This window comes from Sus scrofa, chromosome 1, assembly GCF_054392235.1.
Source record: "Sus scrofa isolate SSC_HxYL_T2T_F1_AM1 chromosome 1, Sscrofa_HxYL_maternal_Yorkshire_Landrace_v2.0, whole genome shotgun sequence".
NCBI classification, from domain to species: Eukaryota; Metazoa; Chordata; class Mammalia; order Artiodactyla; family Suidae; genus Sus; species Sus scrofa.
Genome location: NC_139383.1, coordinates 156,155,236 through 156,177,216, shown reverse-complemented (window position 1 = coordinate 156,177,216; position 21,981 = coordinate 156,155,236). Strand labels below are relative to the sequence as shown.

The 21,981-nt window shown below is 40.2% G+C and overlaps 1 protein-coding gene across 4 annotated transcripts in view; it reads right to left on the bottom strand.

Annotated features, from left to right (window-relative positions):
• Window positions 1-369: 369 nt before the first annotated feature.
• TARS3 (threonyl-tRNA synthetase 3) overlaps window positions 370-21,981 on the bottom strand; it is a 73,070-nt gene continuing 51,458 nt past the window's right edge. For 2 of the 4 annotated variants that reach the window (XR_014815556.1, XR_014815547.1), the window contains exons 13-20: window positions 13,481-13,618; window positions 11,046-11,123; window positions 10,864-10,964; window positions 6,779-6,883; window positions 4,267-4,339; window positions 3,217-3,331; window positions 1,295-1,924; window positions 370-833 (exon numbers count right to left, since the gene is read on the bottom strand). Coding sequence is in view for 2 of the 4 variants with exons in the window: in XM_084976556.1 (XP_084832682.1) it covers window positions 1,776-1,924; window positions 3,217-3,331; window positions 4,267-4,339; window positions 6,779-6,883; window positions 10,864-10,964; window positions 11,046-11,123; window positions 13,481-13,618 (759 nt within the window). In the remaining 2 variants the exon portion in view is untranslated. Of the gene's footprint in view, window positions 1,925-3,216; window positions 3,332-4,266; window positions 4,340-6,778; window positions 6,884-10,863; window positions 10,965-11,045; window positions 11,124-13,480; window positions 13,619-21,981 lie in introns of all 4 variants that reach the window. The other 2 variants (XM_084976556.1, XM_084976549.1) reach the window with 1 other exon arrangement.

The window sequence follows — 21,981 nt, the reverse complement described above, 5'->3', positions numbered from 1 at the left end:
AATTTAGCAGCAACATGGATGCACTTAGAAATTATCATGCTAAGTGAAGTTAGTCAGACAGTGAGACACCTACATCAAATGCACTTAAGATTCCACTTACATGTGGAATCTTAAAAAAATGACGCAATGAACTTTTTTGCAGAACAGATACTGACTCACAGACTTTGAAAAACTTACAGTTTCCAAAGGAGACAGGTTGGGGGTTGAAGGGATGGGCTGGGAGTTTGGGATGGAAATGCTATAAAATTGGGTTGTGATGAAAGTTGTACAACTATAAATGTAATAAAATTCATTGAGTTTAAAAAAACTAACTTCAACTCTTGGGGAGAAAATTATTACAGTATAAACTTACAGGTAAAACACTGGAAGCACTATGTAACACATTTTATTTGAGGGTTTATTTTTTCTAAGGATAAATAGGTTCAATTTGTCAATTAGAAGCATTGAAATGGCAATTCTTATGCCACAGAGGAAACTAGACTGCACAACACTGATTTGTCTGTAATCCAGTATTTAGTACTAGCTGCTTCTTTTGTGGTTGTTGGTTAGTAAAAACAAATTAATGATTCTGATTTAGAAGATAAAGTTTCAGTGTGAACTTCAGTAAAACTTTAGTTAAAAAAAAAAAAAATACTGGAGTTCCCATTGTGGCGCATCGGAAATGAAACCAACTAGGAACCATGAGGCTGTGGGTTTGATCCCTGGCCTCACTCAGTGGGTTAAGGATTCAGCATGGCTGTGAGCTGTGGTATAGTTTGCAGATGTGGCTTGGATCTGGCGTTGCTGTGGCTGTGACATAGGCTGGCAGCTGTAGCTCCAATTAGACCCCTAGCCTGGGAACCTTCATATGCTGCAGGTGTGGCCCCAAAAAGCAAAAACAAAAAACAAAAATAAACCTAAGGAGCTCCTGCTGTGGCACAATGGGGATTAGTGGTGTCTTGGGAGTACAGGGACTCAGGTTCAGTCCTGGGCCCAGCACAGTGGGTTAAGGATCCGGCATTGCTGCAGCTTTGGCTTAGGTTGAAGACTGCAGCTTGGATCTGATCCCTGGCCCAGGAGGTCCGTATGCCACGGGCTGCCAAAAATTAAAAAACAGGAGTTCCCGTCGTGGCTCAGTGGTTAACAAATCCGACTAGGAACCATGAGGTTGCGGGTTCGGACCCTGCCCTTGCTCAGTGGGTTAATGATCCGGCGTTGCCGTGAGCTGTGGTGTAGGTCGCAGACGCGGATCGGATCCTGTGTTGCTATGGCTCTGGCATAGGCCGGCGGCTACAGCTCCTATTCGACCCCTAGCCTGGGAACCTCCATATGACGCAGGAGCAGCCCAAGAAATAGCAGAAAGACAAAAAACAAACAAACAAACAAAAAACAAAAACAAAACCTAAGGAATAATGTTATTAGAAAATAAGATTGTCCCCCACATTCAAAAGCTTTGCAGAGTTTTATCTGAAACCTATCTTTTGAAAATCACAATTCTTAACAATAACATCTCATAATGTTCATTTCCTAGTATTTCCCTCTTTTGATGAATAACATTTTCCCATTTAAGTCTCTCAAGACATCTAGGAAATTAAAAGCTTTCCAAGCTTGTCCTCTCATTGTCTGCAGACACATTAGAGAATTATACTCATTCCCTTTCTTTCTTCTCATTCTGCCCATCAGTGGAGCCAACAGTGGGTCCCAAGTCCTTGGAAGGAGTACTAATGCTAACTAAGGAAAATGCACTATCAGGGGTCAGAACAAGGTTACACAAGCATGAGCACATGGAAAGAACTTCAGAATTCTTCCTCAGCATATAGGGTACGTGTTTTCTTGAGCTTCTTCAGTTTATCAATGGCAGAGGTTACTGAAATCTCTCCATGAATTTTGTTATCTCTTGTTTGAACACTGACAGCATTATTTGCCTTTTCCTTTTCTCCAACAACTGTAGGGGAAAAAAGGGAAATAAATATATTTTAAATCAAAGATTTACCACATATTAAGTCAGCAGTCACATGACATGTATCTTACTGAGTTTTCTTCTTAGTATTAATCACTTAATATCAATCTAATGTCCATTCTGTCATCCTCTGACAGTATGTTTCTTGAGACAAGGAATGACATCATTCCTTTTGAGAACATCTGCTGTGGTCTTGGGATACAGATGTGAGCAGGGAGCCCTGACAGACCCCCTGACTGCACCTGAATTAAAGGGCGGGCACCAGACACATGACAACCAGCTAACAAACTTTTTTGGAACATAAAGTTTCGTTCTCTCTAGTGACCCATACTGTGAGATGATGCAGAATTTTCTGCAGTCATGTTTCCTATAGCCTGGAGGGAAGGAACTGGTCAGCAATAAAGTAGATATTCAAGAGAAGCATAAAGAACCAGAGCAAAACAGGGAACAGACATGGGGAGAAATATTCCTGGAAGGGGCTGAGTATCTGCTCCAGTCATTTTTCTAATGGTTTGGCTATTTAACTCTACCTTCCATGGCATGAGATACTCTAACTCCTTTCTAATACATCCTAACGTTGTCTAAGCTAATTTAAAGTGTCTGTCACCACAAGAAGCCTGACTGCAACATCATAATATCTACTACAAACACTGTGGTGACAAACTACTCATGGGACAGCCCTGAACACATTTATTTTGCCTTCTCCAGAAACTTTCAACTTACAGGAGAGAACATGCCATACCTGCAGGCATATCAGTATCGGTTTCCCTTGATTTTGAATCATTCAAAATTTCAGATTCTGCATCTAATTACATGCCTCAAGGACATTTTATTTTTTCATTTAATTCTTTTCTTTTTGGTCATCTTAAAATTTGGAAACTTTTCTACTCAGTGGTTTAATCTTAAAGATTTCTAAGAAACCAAAAAAGCAAAGGAGAATATTACAGGCCTGTCACATGGCTGAAACATAAGGAGTATAATTCTACTCATAAGATCATTTTCACATTTTTCCCATTGTTGGTTTGAGATATTAATTCTTGCTAGTAATCCTTTACCACAGGACTCATGTGAAACTTTATAAACTCTTCTTCCAGCTAATAAAGAGTACCTATCCAGGAATACCACAGACCCTTCTTTGTATAAAAGTATGCAACAGTTATTTGTCATAATCCAGTAGTTATTCCATAGTCTTTATTTTGGGGTTTTTTTGTGGAGTTTTTTGGAATTAAGCTGAACAAAAATAAGCATTTGGGAAAATACATACAAATTTAGATTACCTAAAATAAAATTATACTGAGCCAGCTGTGCATTTTGTATTTTCTTATTTAGTGTACAGCTATGATCTAAATCAACATCAGCCATGAAACCTTCTTCCAAAAACTCATTGGATACCTAGAAGAAAAGAAGATACTTTCATTATTACACCATGTATGGCAGCATGGCAGCCAGCCCACTGGTATTCTCACCCTCGTGTGCCTCTCCAGCTGCGCAAGGTTGGTCTGTGGCCACAGTGGTGGGGAGAGTGATGGCGTGTCACATGCTAGAGGAGATTAAAGGACTGAGATCACTCCTTTTGGAGAAGCCAGACCCCTGTTGGGAGGACATGCCAGTGAACCCGGAGAAGCCCATGAGGCAAGTGACCTCCAAGGATTGCAGCCTCACCAGGCACCCCGAGCCCAAGTCCCTCAGCCAAGCTACTCCAGATAATAAATGCCTGTTGTTTTAAGCTTCCAAGTTTGGGGAATTTGTCCTGCAGCAATAGGCACTAAAAGTGTTCTTCCCTAATAAAGCCACAAGGAAAAGATTAACTGTGAGAAAGATGAAAATACCAATTTCTTAAAAACATTAAGAAAAAAAATAGTTCTGATACAGCTGCATAGACATGATTCATGTGTTATTTATTCCCAATTACTGAAAACATGGAGTGGTTGGAGTTCCTGTCGTGGCACAGTGGTTAACGAATCCGACTAAGAACCATGAGGTTGCGGGTTCAATCCCTGGCCTTGCTCAGTAGGTTAATGAACCGGTGTGGCCGTGAGCTGTGGTGTAGGGTGCAGACGCTGCTCGGATCCCGCGTTGCTGTGGCTCTGGCATAGGCTGGCTGCTACAGCTCCGATTGGACCCCTAGTCTGGGAAGCTCCATATGCCGTAGGAGCGGCCCGAGAAGTGGCAAAAAGACAAAAAAAAAAAACCGAAAAAACAAAAAAACATGGAGTGGCAACTGATTCCTAGTTATGCAATATTTTAAAGCATGAGTAACAATCCAAGTCAATGGGCTTCACAGACCACATGCCAAGATTATGCATTTTAAAGGCCTCTAATTTTACCTGAAGTGCGTATTTTTCGCAAGCTGGACCCACAGGGATCACTATTACTTGACGAGGAGACAGCCAGAAAGGCCTGAAAAATATGAGTAATATGTATTTTCAAAATTACCATTATAGATTAAAAATAACCAAAGATTTTTTTTCTCAAGTAAGACTTCACAAGAGAGTAGGTTCAGTGGCGTGGTGTGGAAGTAAAGCAAACTATATTGAAAGGCCGCACAGGAGACAAAAGCGGCAAATGGACATTTTGATTGGAAAGGGAGGGAAAAACAGTTGCCAGCTGGATGAAAGGGCTAAACATCACTGACCATACGGTCCAGTAACCACATGCCAGGGCGTTTATCCTAGAGAAATGGAAATTTACGTTCACACAAAACTCCACACACTAACATTTATAGCAGCTTTATTGATAACAGCCACGGACTGAAAATATCCCAAATGCCCATCAGTGAATGAATCCTCAAGCTGTGCATCCACACCACTGAATGTTAGGAATGACAGGGAACCAATGATTGACACTTGCAGTGCCTTGGATGGATCTCAAGGTGATTCCATCAGTGAAGAAAGTCACTTTCAAATGGCCTCACACTACGCTTCCATTTGTGTAACATCCTAAGAATGACAAAGTTATGGCTGCCAGAGGACGATGACAGGGATGGGGTAAGAGGTTTTTGGCAATAAAATTAATGGTAGCATGAAGGAGCCTTAAAAGTAATGGAACTGTTCTATACCTTGACTGGTGTACGCAAATCGATACACGTGCACAAATACAAGACCTGAATAAGGTTGGGGAATGTGCGAATGTCAATTTCCCAGTTATTTTGTTTATAGTTTTGTAAGATGTTACCAGTGGGAAAACTGGGTAAAAGGTATGTTGGACCTCTTATCTCAAAATGAAAAATTTTTTTAAAGATGGAAAGGTGGGTAGAGGCAGCGAATGGTGTGGAAAATGTTTGCCTTTTTCTTTGTCATAATGAATATTTAGTTTGAAGGTGGGAGGAAATGCATGGGGACTATTCCCAGATGGCACTTTGTGACTATATATATTTATATACTTATTCTTAGATTACAAAAGCAAAATAAGGCATATGACAAATGTAATTCTACACATGAAATGCCGAAACAGTGTATAAAATGAAAAGTAAATACTTCCTTTTGAGTTCTATGTTCACCCTATCCCAGTCCCACTGCCCCCCGAGAGCCACATTTTAAATATTTCTATTTTTATTTATTGGGGAGATTTCCACCGCAACTCTGGTGGGATGTCATGTAAACTGTGCCAGGTGTGCACTGACTTTCCTCGGGGAGGTGCACCCACACCATCTCCTGATCCACTAGTTCTGCTCTAGTGCAAGACTTCACCACCTCCTACATATGTTAACTATTTAAAATGGAATCAGGTGTTCCTGTCATGGCTCAGCAGTAACAAACCCCACTAGTATCCATGAGGACATGGGCGCAATCCCTATCCTTGCTCGGTGGGTTAAGGATCCTGCGTTGCATGAGCTGTAGTATAGGTTGCAGATGTGGCTTGGATCCTGAGTTGCTGTGATTGTGGTGTAGGGTGGCAGCTAGAGCTCCACTTCGACCCCTAGCCTGAGAACTTCCATATGCTGCGGGTGCAGCCCTAAAAAGACAAGAAAAAAAAAAAAAGGAATCAACTGGAGAGAAATACAAATATGCTAATTCATACTTAGGTAGCACACATATTCAGATGTATACTTTTGGATTGCCTGTAACTGTAATAGCTCGGACACTGTATGACATCTCAGTATATTTCTCTAAGGTCACAAATAAGATCTCAGGGATAGACATTAACTCCGATAAGACCATCCTCATGGCTCCTTCTGAGTGACCATCCACATCCCCCCCCCCAAATCAAACTGTCATCTATTTCCCAACCTAATTACTTCGAAGTCTCTGACCTTGTGAGCAAATCAATAACTAGAGCCCGCCCCTCAGTGTAACTACATACCTCTGGCCATTGTTCCCTCCAGGTGCAGAGGACAATCAGACTGCCACTCAAAATGCTGCACTTGAGGGTATTTACCTTCCCTCTCTGGCCCTGGCTGGGGCTGCCACCACAGCCATCCTCTTTGAGTTTGTGAACTAGGCTTTTATATCCTCCTCTTAAGTCAATGGTCATAGGGCCACGAGGTAAACAACAGAGGGGAAGGAAGGAGGGCAGTACAGCCAGAGGTGGTGCCCTGGGAGTGTGGGCCATATATGTTCCAGACGACAACTAGATCTTTGAAGGGCTTGACGTAGGTGAAAAGGTTACTCTTTAGTTTTATTGAGTTCCCAAGACAGTTAATGATAGAGTGTTGGGCCGCTCTGCCTCTGTTTTCTTTGTTTTGTTTTCTAGGCTGGCAGATGCAACAAAAATTTTTTATTTGCTGTTTGGATACTTGCTCATTATATAAGGAAGAAGCCACCAATTTTTTTCATACTACTTTTATCTTTTAGATATGATTAAGACCAACACACAGCTCTTCTTTTCCATATTACTTACCATTTCCCCTCATAGTTTTCTGAGAGAATGGCTATCATTCTTTCCACTGACCCCAAAATGGCTCGATGAATGATCACAGGGTTCTTCTTATCATCTCCTTCCTTACTACAAAATGAATGTAATACTTAAGTATGCTATTAAGATTCAGAAATAACTTTTAACTTCTTAACTTATATTTAAAAGTTATTTTCCCAAAGTAGGCAAAACAATAGAGTCCTCATAAATTATCTTTAAACACAAATGTGCCATTAATTAGAAATAAAGGTTTTCTTTCTTTTAAATTATGGTATCTTTTACAAACCAAAAGGGAATGAGATATATCATCTAGGAAAAAGCAAGATAATATTAGATTACGATCTCTATTACAATTCTACTGATTATCTAAACTATCAGCTTAGAACAGTTTACTCATATTGAGGGGCAAACTTACAAATCATACTTTTTTAAAAGTTAACTTTATTTTAAACCATGGCATACGCCACCAGTACTTCACTGAAAAAATAAGGAGAATAGGTTTCTGCATTCTATAACAGAATACATTGGTATTCTATTAATTTGGGTTAATAGTATGACCACAGTGGCTGGCCAAAAAAAAAAAAAAACCAACCTGTTTTAATTAATATAACTTAGTCATTAGTTATTAGAGAACATAATGACTCCCACATACTGAACTCCCACATAACCCCTTCTCAGCATCAGCAAATGTCAACTACCAGCCAATCTTGTTTGGTTCAAGTGCACCCCTTTTCCTTACACTATCCATTGTAACCACACTTCCATATTGTAAACACTATGCCCACACTGTATAAGTCCACTGGTCAAATTCCCTTTACAGACCTGAAACCATGACATGCTCCTTACCTTTGAGGATTCTCTCCTCTCTTTCAGAAAAATATCTTAAAAGCAAATTATGACTGTTAATTGTAATAAAGTAACTCACTCCAAGATATGTGCACTTTTCCCAGAAAAATAAATTTCACATTAGTGCAACAAATGTAAGACAAGATGCTTACAAAGTTCTTAGGAAAAATTCTCATTAAACATTGTAAAAGCTAGTTAATACTAAAATACATATACGCACAAAGTAAAGAGACAAATAAAAAGGACACAGTGAACTTCTTTGCAGAACAGATACTAACTCACAGACTCTGAAAAACTTATTGTTTCCAAAGGAGACAGGGTGGGGGGTGGGGGTGGGTTTGGGGTTTGGGATAGAAATGCTATAAAATTGGCTTATGATGATCATTGTATGTACAACTATAAATGTAAAAAAATTCATTGAGTTAAAAAAAAATAACAGAGGCTCATTCACTAAACTCACTTCAAGTGAGCTTTCACTAGATATCATCACTGCCAGTCATCTCTGCTAAGAGCTGCTGCAGACTGACTGCAGCCCAAATCCTCTGTCAAATCCTACAGAAGCTTTGGGGTGGGGGTGGGTAGTTTGAGTCCAGTCCTGTTCAGGTACATGAAGAAATAATCCTTTCTACAAACTGGAACCAGTATTGCATGCCCCTGAATGTCACATAATGTTGTTTTGTGTAGGGAATGAAAGAAGCAGCACAGTGCTTTCACAGGCCCCTGGGTACCAGAAATATCTGTCCCAAGTTTTGTTTACTTATTTATTTATTTATTTATTGCTTTTTAGGGCCACATGTGGCATATGGAAGTTCCCAAGCTAAAGGGTGAATCAGAGCAGCAGTTGCCAGCCTATACCACAGCCATGGCATGCAGGATCCTACTGGCATCTGTGACCTACACCACAGCTCATGGCAATGCCAGATCGTTAACCCACTAAACGAGGCCAGGGATCAAACCTACATCCTCATGGGTACTAGGTGGGTTTGTTACCTGCTGAGCCACAATAGGAATTCCCCCAAAATTTATTTTAAAAGAATTAAAATCAGGTCTAGACTTAAGAAGGACACATAGTGACCTAGATTGTGGTAAAGTGTCAAGTTCCCCCCAATAATCCCAGTGGATTTAGCTGGAATTACATTAGATTTAGAGACACATGTGAAGAGAATTTCACAATATTGATTCTTCCCATTCTAATAGTGTAATATGAATCTTCATTTAAACAAATCTTTTTGGGGTTCCCTTCGTGGCTCAGTGGTAATGAACCTGACTAGTATCCACAAAGATGTGGGTTTGATCCCTGGCCTTGCTCAATGGTTAAGGATCCAGTGTTGTCATAAGCTGTGGCATAGGTCACAGACGTGGCTCAGATCTGGCCCTACTGTGGCTGTGGTGTAGGCCAGCAGTTACAGCTCTGATTCTACCCCTAGCCTGGGAACTTCCACATGGGTGTGGCCCTAAAAAGACAAAAATAAATAAATAAAAATAAAATAAAATAAACAATTTTTTTGGCCCTTTGATAAAGTTTTATGGCATATACTTCATGTAAATACTATATATTTTTATTTCTTGTTAAATTTATTCCTAGATATTTTGCTTGGTTTTCTTTGCTAGATATTTGTTGCTATTCTTGTTGTTACTGCTTCTGAACTTTTTCCCATGGCATTTCCTAGCAGGTTGTTCTAATCTAATTCAAATTGATGTTTGCATTTTGATGTTATTTGCTAGGTACCTTACTTAACTTTATTATCGGTTTTAATTTTTCGTCACTTGATTCTGTTGGAATTCTAGACATCTTAGCATCTACTTGTAACAATAATATTGTCTCTTTATTTCAAATATGAGTACTCCCAGAACAATTCTGATTAATATTCCAAATACGTGGTTCACCTTCTTCTCAACTAAATCAAGCTGTTATTATTATTTTCTAATAAAGGTTCTTTATCATCATATGAAAATTGACTTGTTCCTCTCATAAGAATGAATGTTAAATTTTCTTCAGTGCCTCCCAGCACTGTTGAGTGTCACAGGTGAGAATACACTTCTCAGTGTTAAACCAGCCTTGCTTCCTTAGAGAGAACACTTACTTGATCAAGGTGGTGACCTTGATGCTCCTCCCTCATTAATATGTCTGGAATACAACCCCATATTACTCAGCATATTAATCACTTTGAAAACCTCAATTCTCGGAGTTCCTGTTGTGACGCAGCAGAAACCAATCTGACTAGTAACCATGAGGTTGCAGGTTTGATCCCTGGCTTTGCTCAGTGGGTTAAGGATCTGGTGTTGCTGTGAGCTGTGGTATAGGTCGTAGATGTGGCTCAGATCCTGTGTTGCTGTGGCTGTGGTGTAGACCAGCAGCTCTAGCTCTGATTAGACCTACCTGGGGAACCTCCATATGCTGCAGATGCGACCCTAAAAATCAAAAAAATTAAAAATAAAAAATTTTTAAAAAATTTTAAAAAGAAAACCCCAATTCCAAAAACAGATGATGGAAAAGGAATAATGATAACCCTACAGTGGGGAAACCCAGGAAACTTTATTTTAACCAAGTGAATAAGGTGAACATCACCAGTGACAAGTCACATTGATGCCATGGACATTCTTGATATGACGAGCCACTCTCAAAAGCTGACCTACAGTATGGTTCCACTTCTGTGACATTCTGGGAGAGGCAAACCATGGTGATGGAGAGTTCAGTGGCTTCCAGGGGCTGGGGTTGGAACAGCATGCGACAGCACGGAACAGCATAGGAATCTGCTGGCTTGATGGCATCACAATCGTGCTGGTGGGCATACCACTCTATATGGTGTTAAAACTTACAGAACTGTACACACACATATACAAATGAAGTCAACTTTGTGTTAAGGAAAACATTTTTAAAGAGAAGTTGGTTTACAGTGATGAAATTGCCTTTTTTCTCTGTTTCCCCTGCAACTGCCTCATCCTCAGGACATAGAGCCAGTGTCAGCTCTTTATGAGTCTCCCCTGCTGCCTGAGGGACAGCTGCAGTTTGGGTCATGTTTCCAGGTACTTTATTCACAGCTCTAACCTCATGCTCACTTATCCTCCCTCCCCACACCACCAGGTCCTGAGAAAACCAAAGCTGACCTCCACCCACATGACAAGCAGGTAAACAAACGCATGTGCATAAGCAATCACCAACACTTGTTTTTGTATTGCTAATGCTCAAATGACAATAATTATAGTATTTATCAATCACTCACCTAACATATGTAAGGTTAAATCTTATAGGTAGTTGGAAGTCCAGCTGAATTGTAGCACATTGATGGTATCTACCAATAGCATCCTTGATTTTTATATCAATCTGTAAATTAAGTGTTTGTTTAGAGACAGTTTTTATTTTTCCTTTTAATTTTATTCTTTTAGAAACATATGGTCTACTTACTTTAGGACCATAAAATGCTCCGTCTCCTGGTTTCATTTTCCACGGTTTTCCAAATTCTACCAAGCTATTCTGTAGTTGCTATTTTTTTTAAGAAGAGAACATTTATAACTTCAATATCATTGTACATTTTATCTGTTTGTCATACAGCTCAAAAAAGTAAGTTCAAATCTTTTCTTCTTTTTTTTTTTTTTACTTTTTAGGGCTGGACCTGAGGTATTTGGAGGTTCCCAGGCTAAGGGTCTAATCCGAGCTACAGCTGTCGGCCTACACCACAGCCATAGCAACGCTGGATCCAAGCCTTATCTGCGAACTACACCACAGCTCACAGCAATGCTGGATCCTCATAACCCACTGAGTGAGGCCAGAGATTGCAACCTCATGGTTCCTAGTCTGATTCTTTTCTGCTGTGCCGCGATGGGAACTCTGTAAATTCAAACCTTAATCACATTCTATTTTAGTTCAACATATATTTATTGAGCATCTTTTACATTCAATAAACTACTGAGCAAGGACTATATAAAGATGATTATGATGGAACTTGCTCTCAAAAAAAGGACTGCACCTGCAGCATATGGAAGTCCCCAGGCTAGGGGTTGAATTAGAGCTGCACTGCCGGCCTATGCCACAGCCATAGCAACTTGGGATCCAAGCCACATCTGCAACCTACCCCACATCTCACGGCAACACCAGATCCCCAAATGACTGAGCAAGGCCAGGGATTGAACCCACATCCTCATAGATACTAGTCGGGTTCATAACCCACTGAGCCACAGGGGGAACTCCCAAAACAATCATGTTTTAATTGGGGAAGAAAAATGATCATTTACTAAATTGTTCTACTTAGAGAGAGGTACTTTTGGCACTTCTGCCCATGCAGGCCCCCTCTGCTCTACACTTACCAGCTCCTTACAAGAGAAGCCTACATACATTAACCTTGCTCCATGTGTACTCTGTGTTCAGGTATAAGAAGACCAGTGGGGCAGGCCTTGCACCTCTCTCTTGTTTCTCCCACCCCTCTGTGCAGGCAGGTTGTGGGCAGTGCCCTTTGTGACACATGCAGCTATGGAAGTGGGAGGACCACTTTGGTCTCCAGACTAAGCAGGCAGTCTATCAAGTTAGCTTGTAGTGAAGACAGTCCACACTGAAGGGGACTGCGTGTGCACGCAAGTATTAGTGAAAGGGTTCTTTGAGTCTTCTGGCCACCCCCTGTGAAAATGCTTCTTTGGGAAGCACCCAGGCATTCCTAAGTCCCCCACCAGACTCCTGTCATCACCCCAGCACACGGTGCTATAAGGGCCATGACATTTGGGAGTGAAGTGCCTGATGGGGAAGTAGAAAAGAGGTATTGTCCTGGGGCTGAGGGCAGCATCACCAAGAAAGCCTCTCTCAGAGTCTCAGTCAGGGTGGGTCAGGAGCTGCTCTTGGCAAGATCCCAGGAGCCTCCCTCATGGGCTGAAGCCTCCTGAAGCAGCTCCCTTTCTGCTTCAAAGAAGGCCACCACCACAGAAGCACTGTATAAGCTGGAGCTGCCTCCCTCTGTTTCCGGAGGGAGCAGAGACTCTGGCATATGTTCTTAGAGAAAATGAGGTCCTGTTACAGCAGGTAACTGGGTGATGGAAAGAAGTTTAGGGGCTCCCAGGGATTTAAAAGCCAAAGGCTGGCCAGATTTGGGGGAAGAACATAAAACAGAGGTCACTGCATCTCTTGGGCTTCTGAAGACACAGGGATGGGAAGGCCTGACAGAAGGGGCCAAGGCCAAGAGGTGCTAGATTTCCATGAGGTCTGGGAGAAAGGGGAAGTGTGAGCAGAGTTCTCTGATGCTCTCCTAGGCCTGGTCCATGGATACTGCCTGCATCTAGTGACAGAGGAATCAAGATCTCCTCTTCTCTCTGCTGTCTGTCTGTCCTGCCCCAGGTAAACCAAGTCTCTGGCTCCCAAGAGCACGGGGGTCTAGACCACAGTATGTGCCGGGCTCCAGACACATTGGTTTGCTTGGAGTTGTGTGGGTGAGGGGCTGGAATGTTCTTGGGGATCTCAATGACTCACTGCAACTCTCTTCCATCTAGTGGGATGCAAGAGAGATTTGGGGTTAATCCAGCTCCAAGGAGCTATTGGATCTCCATCATTTCCTGTGGTATAGGCCAGACCAGAGCTGCTGAAGGAGCCAGAGGACTACTTTAAAAACTTCTGAAATTGATTAGTGACCAGCACCGAAAAGAGTATAAATGAAAACCTGATGTAAACTAAAGTGTGAAACTAATGTAAAGTATTGCTTTTATCACTGTTTTGGTGAAAACTGGATTAACTACATGGTACAATCCGCACGTTTACCCTAGAACTTCCAATTTTTAATTCCATTGCAGAGCATCACATCCTCTTGCAAGCCATTTTTCCATAGTCACGAAAATGAAGGGTAACACTTTGTTTCTCCCTACCTTTTCAGCTTCATCCCATATCGCAACTTCTCCTAGAAAGTCTTCAGGTCTTGTTGATAAATTTAATTGAAAGGAGAAGCCAAATGTCGAGTAAACAGATTGCAAAAACTTCAAACACCCTTTTATTTCTTCTTCAATCTGAAATTAAAGGAAGTGAAAAACTTGAAGAAGATACCAAGTTAAAGCCATTTATAGCATTAAAAAATTCTTCATGTCAGATAGAAAGAAAGCATGCTATTACTTTAGAGTACAGTCAATGGCACTGTTTGGGCTGTTCATCCTTTCTCTACTTGAATATTCATGGAATGCCCTCCAGGTGCCAGGTGCACACAGGCTGCCAGAGGCTCCCACAGTCCAGTGCAGATGAAGAAGCAGGCAAGGGTGCCTCACTGTGAACAGTGCACTGGGGAGAAAGGGCAGCTGTCCAGAGGAAGGAATGGCCAAGCCAAAGTCAGAGGATGAGTAGGAGTTCTCCATGGAGAAGCAGGAGCACCCCAAGGGTGCGGGACTAGAGGACAGAGGGGCAGACCAGGGTAGGACAGCCATGGGGAGCTGCCCGGGAGAGGGCAGAGGTGCACAAAGGGGAGGATGGCAGGCAATCAGGCTAGAGGTAGGCTGGGGTCAGAGAAAACAAGTGCTTTCAAAACCTGAGTAGCGCCTGCACTTTTTAGCCTGAGAGCAACGGAAAACGAGTGGAGGTTTTAGTAGGGACTAACACAATTCAGTGTTCCTTTACACAATCACCCATCACTGGGCTGGTTCTATATTTAAGCTATTTCAAATAAAGCTGCTGTGAACATGTGTGTATTAGTCTTTGTATAAACATGTGCTTTCTTTTTATCTTAGAAAAAGAAAAGGAGTAAGATGGCTGGGTCATATGGTGTGTATGTGTGTCTCATTTTTTAAGAGACTGCCAAACTGTTTTTCAAAGTGACTGTAACATTTTCTATTTCTGTAACTAGTGTATGAGGGTTCCAGTTCCTCCACATTCTCAACACATGCTAGAGTCAGTCTTTTAAATATGAACCATTTTGGAGTTCCCACTATGTCTCGTTGGGCTAAGAACCTGACTAGTATCCATGAGGTTGCAAGTTCAATCCCTGGCCTTGCTCTGTGGGTTAAAGATCCAGCGTTGCTGTGAGCTGTGGTGTAGGTCTCAGACCTGGCTCAGATCCTCCATTGCTGTGGCTGTAGTGCAGGCCAGCAGCTGCAGCTCTGATTCTACCCCTAGCCTGGGAACTTCCATATGCAGAGGGTGTGGCCCTAAAAATAAAATAAAATAAATAAATAAAATTTAACCATTCTGATAGGTGTAGAATCAGCTCATTATGGTTTCCATTTTCATTTCCTTAGTGATGGATGATCTTGAATCCCTTATTCATGTGCTTCTTTGCCATATCTTCTTAGATGTATATCTTCTTCTGAATATATTCTTAGGTAAAGTGAATGGTCAAGTCTTTCTGCCCATTTTTTAAAGTTAAACTTTGTATTTGGAGGTTAATATGCATTTGTAAGAACTAAGACAGTGATCCTTGTATTATTTACTCAGTTTTCCCTCATGGTACAAAACCACAGTACACTGTCATACCCAGGATGTCAACAAAGATGCAAGAAGATACACAATCACCCCATCACCATGAGGACACTTAACAAGGCTGTTTTACATCCACACTGCTTCCCTCTCACCCTCACTCTTCCTGGAAACCACTAATCTGGTCTCCATGTCTATGTTTTTGTCATTTTAAGAACAGAATGGAATGGAATCAATGTAATATGAAAATTTGGGATTGACTTCTCTCATGCTGCAGAATTCTCTGAAGATTCACTCATTGATTTTCAATGTCAATTCTTTGTCCTTTTTATTGCTGAGTGGTATTGCATGGGATGGATGTGCCACTGTTTAATCCTCTGAAAGACATATGTGTTGTTTGCAGTGTTTGGCTATTAGTAATAAGGCTGCTATAAACATTCTTGTATAGATTTTGGAGTGAACATTATGTTTCCTACTTCTAGGATAGATTCTAGGAGTGCAACTTCTGGGTCATACAGTAGCTGGATGCTTAGTTTTAGAAACTGCCAAATTGTTTTCCAGGGTGGCTGTACATTTTTACATTCCTAACAACAATGATGATTGATAGATAACAGTTTCGCCACATACTTGCCATCATTTGATGTTGTCACTGTTTTTTATTTTAGCCATTCTAAAAGGTATGCAGTAATACTCTCATTGTAATTTTAATTTGCGTGTCTTCAATAATGATGTTCTTATATGCTTATCTGCCACCTGTATTCCTTCCTTGGAAAATGTCTGCTCACGTCTTTGGTCCATTTTCTAACTGGATTATTTTACTACTGTTGAGTTTTGAGATTTCTTTATTCTAGGTACTACTTCTTTCTCAGATACACAGTTTGCAAATATTTTCTTCCAGTTTGTAGCCTGTCTTCCATCCTTTAATAAAGTCTTTCAAAGGCGAAAAGTTTTAAGTTTGATGAAGTTCGATTTATTGATTTTTCCTTTTAGGATTGTACTTTCTGGAGTTCCCGTCGTGCTGCAGTGGTTAACGAACCCCACTAAGAACCATGAAATTGTCTCTTTGAGGATGCAGGTTCGATCCCTGGCCTTGCTCAGTGGGTTAAGGATCCGGTGTTGCCGTAAGCTGTGTAGGTTGCAGACACGGTTGGGATCCTGCGTTGCTGTGGCTGTGGTGTAGGCGGGTTGCTACAGCTCCGATTAGATCCCTAGCCTGGGAACCTCCATATGCCTTGGGTGCAGACCTAGAAAAGACAAAAAAAAAAAAAAAAAAGGATTGTACTTTTGATGTCAAGTCTAAAGACTCTTTACCTAGCCCTAGATCCTAAAGATTGTCTCATACATTATTTTTTAAAGTTTTATAGGTTTTGCTTGTCCTATTTAAGTCCACTGTATCAGTCTCAGTTCTCCAGAGAAACAGAGATTTATTATAAGGCATTGGATCACACAGTATTAAGGATAAATCCCCAAAGAACCAAGAGAGTTGATGGTGTAAGTGCCAGTTCACAGGCAGAAGGCTGATGAATCTGACTAGTATACATGAGGATGCAGGTTCGATCCCTGGCCTCACTCAGTGGGTTAAGGATCTGGCATTGCTGTGAGCTGTGGTGTAGGTTGCAGACATGGCTCGGATCCCGTGTTGCTGTGGCTCTGGCATAGGCTGGTAGCTACAGCTCTGATTAGACCCCTAGCCTGGGAACCTCCATAGGCCACAGGAGTGGCCCTACAAAAGGCAAAAAATATAATCACTCAAAAAAAGTAATAGGTGGAAATTAAAATATGCAGAGGACTTGTATGCTGAAATGAACAAGGAAATGTTCCTTCCTCTTCAATTTTCTGAACAGAAAGAATCTATGTTAATTTTTTTTTTCTTTTTATGGCCGCACCAGCAGCATATGGAAGTTCCCAGGCTAGGAGTCAAATCAGAGCTGTAGCTGAGGCCTATGCCACAGCAACAGCAACACCAGATCCAAGTCGAATCTGCAACCTACGTCACAGCTTGCGGCAATACTGGATCCTTAACCAACTGAGCAAGGCCAGCAATGGAACCCACATCCTCACGGACACTATGTCAGGTTCTTAACCTCCTGAGCCAAAATGGGAACTCCTGCGTTAATTCTTTAAATGTTTGATAGAATTCTTCAGTGAAACTATCTGATATGAACCTGGAAATTTCTTTTTTTGGGGACTTTTATTTTATTTTTTGCTTTTTAGGGCTGCACCCAAGGAACATGAGGTTCCCAGGCTAGAGGTCCAGTCAGAGCTACAGATGCCGGCCTACATCACAGCCACAGCAATGCCAGATCCGAGCCGCATCTGTGACCCACACCACAGCTCAGAGCAACGCCGGATCCCCAACCCATTGAGCGAGGCCAGGGATCGAACCTGCGACCTCATGGTTCTCAGTCAGATTCATTTCTGCTGCACCACGATGGGAACTCCTTTTTTGGGAGTTTTAAAAGTACACATTCTATTTTTTCATAGTGACAGGGTTCCCAAATGATCTATTTCCTATTGGGTAATTTGCAGTAGTCTGCTTTTCAAGAAATTAATCCATTTCATTGAAGTTGTTGAACTAATGTGTGTAGTGTTATTATATTCCCTTTATTATGCTTTTGATGTTTTCAAGGTCTTAGTAATATTTCCTACTGATTCTTAATATTGGTGACTCGTATTTTCTTAGTATTTTTCTTTTTCAGAAATAGAAAAAGATAGACATTTGTAAGTTTCATTAATCTTTTCAAAGATCCAGTTTTTTCTCATTATGTTTTTCCATCGTTTTTCTTTTTTTAATTTCATAGATGTCTGTTCTTATCTTTATTGTTTCCTTTCTTCTTACTGTCTTGAATTTATTTTATCCTTTTTTTCTAGGTGTTGTGGTGGGAGCCTAGATTAATGCTTTCAGACTTTTCTTTTTTTTCTGTATAAGATATACATTTATTGCTATATATTTATCTTTTAGCACTTCTTTTGATCTTACCCATAAATGTTAATATGTTGCATTTTCATTTTCACGTTGATCAATGTAACTTTTAAAAAATTTCTCTTGTGGGAGTTCCCGATGTGGCACAATGGGTTAAGAATCCAACTGCAGGAGTTCCCATCGTGGCTCAGTGGTAATGAACCCTAATATCCATGAGGACATAGGTTTGGTCCCTATCCTCACTCAGTGGGTTAAGGATCCAGCATTGCTGTGAGCTGTGGTATAGGTTGCAGATGAAGCTCAGATCTGGCATTGCTGTGGCTGTGGCGAAGGCTGGCAGCTATAGCTCTGATTAGACCCCTAGCCTGGGAGCTTCTATATGCTGCGGGTGTGGCCCTAAAAAGACAGGAAAAAAAAAAAAAAAAAGAATCAGGGCTTGGGTCTCTGCACAGGCACATGTTTGATCCCTTCTGGTGAAGTGGGTTAAAGGACCTGGCATCACAGCTATGGCCCAGATTCAATCCTTGGCCCTGGAAATTCCATATGCCATTGGTGCAGTCGTAAGAAAGAAAAAAAAATTTCTCTTGTGATTTCCTCTATAGATTATTTAGAAATGCGTTCTCAGTATCCAAGTATTTGGATATTTTCCTCTTAGCTTTTTTTTTTACTGATTTCTAGTTTAATTCCACTGTGGTTAGAAAAGAGATTTGTATGATTTCTACTTTATGCATTTAGGATTGCCATATCTTCATGAGGGATTAACACTTTTATCATTATGTAATACCCTGTCTTTGGTAATTTCCTCTAAAATCTACTTTATCTGATATTAATATAGCTATTCTTGCTTTCTTTTGATAAATGTTTGCATAATATATCATTTTCCATCATTTTACTTTCAACCCTACCTATAATTTTGTATCTGAAGTTTGTTTCTTGTAGGTAGCACATAGTTGTAATATTTTTAATCACTCTGCCACTCCATATATTTTAATTGGTTTATTTAAACCATTTACATTTAATATAATATTAGGACTTAAGTTTGCCCTTTTGTTTTTTACTGTTTTCTTCCTATATTCTCTTGTTAATGATTTCTGTTTCCTTTCCCCACTTTTCTGTGTTAATTTAATATTTTTAAGAATTCCATTATTAGTTATCATTTTTTAAAAAGTGTATCCCTGCGTACAGATTTTATTTTAGTGGTTTCTCTAGGTATTACACAACTTATCACAGCCTTTGAGTACTTTTTCACATCCACCCTTATTCTCCAACTTTTGCAAACCTCTGGTGACATAATTTTTTTTTCCTTTTTTTAAGGGCTGCACCTCAGCACATGGAGGTTCCCAGGCTAGGGGTTGAATCGGAGCTACAGCTGCCAGCCTACAACACAGCCATAGCAATGCCAGAGCTGAGCCACATCTGCAACCTACACCACAGCTCCCAGCAATGCTGGATCCTTAACCCATTGAGCAAGGCCAGGGATCAAACCTAGTCTGATTCGTTTCCGCTGCGCCATGATGAGAACTATTTTAAAAGTTTTTTATTATGATTGATTTACAATGTTCTATCAATTTCTGCTGTACAGCAAAGTGACCGAGTCATATATATATATATATATATACACTCTTTTTCTTACATTATCCTCCATCATGTTCCATTACAAGTGACTAGATAAATAGTTCCCTGTGCTATACAGCAGGATCTCACTGCCCATCCACTCCAAATGCAACAATTTTCATCTACTAACCCCAGATTCCTAATCCATCCCACTCTCTCCCCTTCCCCCTTGGCAAACACAAGTCTGTCCTACATGTTCATGATCTTTTGTTTTGTAGATCTTTCATGCCATGTTTTAGACTCCACATATAAATGATATGATACGGTGTCTGTCTTTTTCTTTCTGACTTACTTCACTCAGTAAGAGTCTCTAGTTCCATTCATGTTGCTACATTATTTTGTCCTTTTTATGGCTGAGTAGTATTCCATTGTACATATGTACCACATCTTCCTAATCCATTCATCTGTTGATGGGCATTTAGTTTGTTTCCATGTCTTGGCTATTGTGAATAGTGCTGCAATGAACATATGGGTGCATGTATCTTTCAGGGAGAGTTTTGTCCACGTATTTGCCCAGGAGTGGGATTGCTGGGTCATATGTTCTATATTTAGTTTTCTGAGGTATTTCCATACTGTTTTCCAAAGTGGTTGTACCAATTTACATTCCCACCAAGAGAGAAGGAGGGTTCCCCTTTCTCCACATCCTCTCCAGCATTTGCTGTTTGTTCACTTGTTAATGATGGCCACTCTAACTAGTGTGAGGTGGTACCTCATTGTAGTTTTGATTTGCATTTCTCTAATGATTAGTGATGTTGAGCATTTTTTCATGTGCCTGCTGACCATGTGTATGTCTTCTTGGGAGAAATATCTAGTTAGGTTTTCTGCCCATTTTTCAATTGGGTTGGTTTTTTTTGTTTGTTTGTTTTTCCATTGTTGGGTTGTATGAGTTGTTTGTATGTTTTGGAGATTAAACCTTTATCGGCTGAGTCATTTGCAAAAACTTTCTCCCAATCTGTGGGTTGTCTTTTCATTTTTTTAATGGTTTCCTTTGCTGTGCAGAAGATTTTGAGTTTAATTAGGCCCCATTGGTTTGTGTCTTTATTCTAAGAGGTGGATCAAACAAGATGTCTCTGTGATTTATGTCAAAGAGTGTTCTGCCTATGTTTTCCTCTGAGAGTTTTATTGTGTCTGGCCTTACATTTAGCTCTTTAATCCATTTTGAGTTTATTTTTGTGTGTGGTGATAGACAATGTTCTAATTGCATTTTCTTTTGTGCAGTTGTCCAGTTTCCCCAGCACCATTTATTGAAGAGACTATCTTTCCTCCACTATACATTCTTGTCTCCTTTGTCATAGATTAACTGACCATAGATGTTTGGGTGGTGACACAAATATTAGATGTTTTGTTTTACTATCACTGGTCACTGAGGTTCTGTTCATTTTATTTCAGTCTCCTCTCCTTGTTTTTCAGACTGTGCCATTTCTATTGGTGTCTTCAGGTTCACTGATTCTTTTCTGTGTCCCCTCCATTCTGCTCATGAATCCATCCACTAAGTATTTTATTACTTCTTGAGAAAAATATGGTAGTTTGTGTTTTTTAAAAAAATTTGTCCATTTCATCTGATTTGTCAAATTTACTGGCATAAACTTGTTCAAAATATTACCTTATTATCCTTTTAATATCTATAGAATCTTTAGTAATGTCACTTCTCTCAGTTCTAGTGTTTTTAATTAGTGACTTTTTTTCTCTGATAAAACTAAAGGTTTATAGTCCTCAAGGAAAACCAGCCTTTGGTTTTTATTGATTTTTTTATTGTTTTTCTTTTTTATATCTCATGATTTCTGCTATGCTATTTTCTCTCTTTTGCTTACATCTCTCTCTCTCTCTCTCTTTTTTTTTTTTTTTTTTTTTTTTTTTTTTTTTTTTTTTTTTGCTTTTTAGGGCTGAACCCTCAGCATGTGGAGTTCCCAGTCTAGGGGTCGAACTGAAGCTGTAGCCACCAGCCTATGCCACAACCATAGCAATGTCAGGTCCCAGCCGCATCTGTGACCCACACCACAGATCATGGCAACACCAGATCCTTAACCCATTGAGTGAGGCCAGGAATAGAACCTGCATCCTCATGGATGCTAGTCAGGTTCGTTTCTGCTGAGCCATGACAGGAACTCCTCTTCTGCTTACTTCTGATGAAACTTGCTCTTCTTTTTCTAGTTTATTAAGTAGAAGTTGAGATTATTGATTTGAAAACATTCTTTTCTAATGTAGACATTTAGGGCTCTAAGTGTCCTCTAAGTACCATTTTAATGGAATCCCACAGATTTTTATATACTGCATCAAACTATACTATTTTAAATATATTTACTATTTTAAAAGTACTCCATTTAAAATATATGGAATACTACTCAGCCATAAAAAAGAATGAAATAATGTCATTTGGAGGAATATGGATGGACCTAGAGATTATCATACTAAGTAAAATAAATCAGAAAGAAA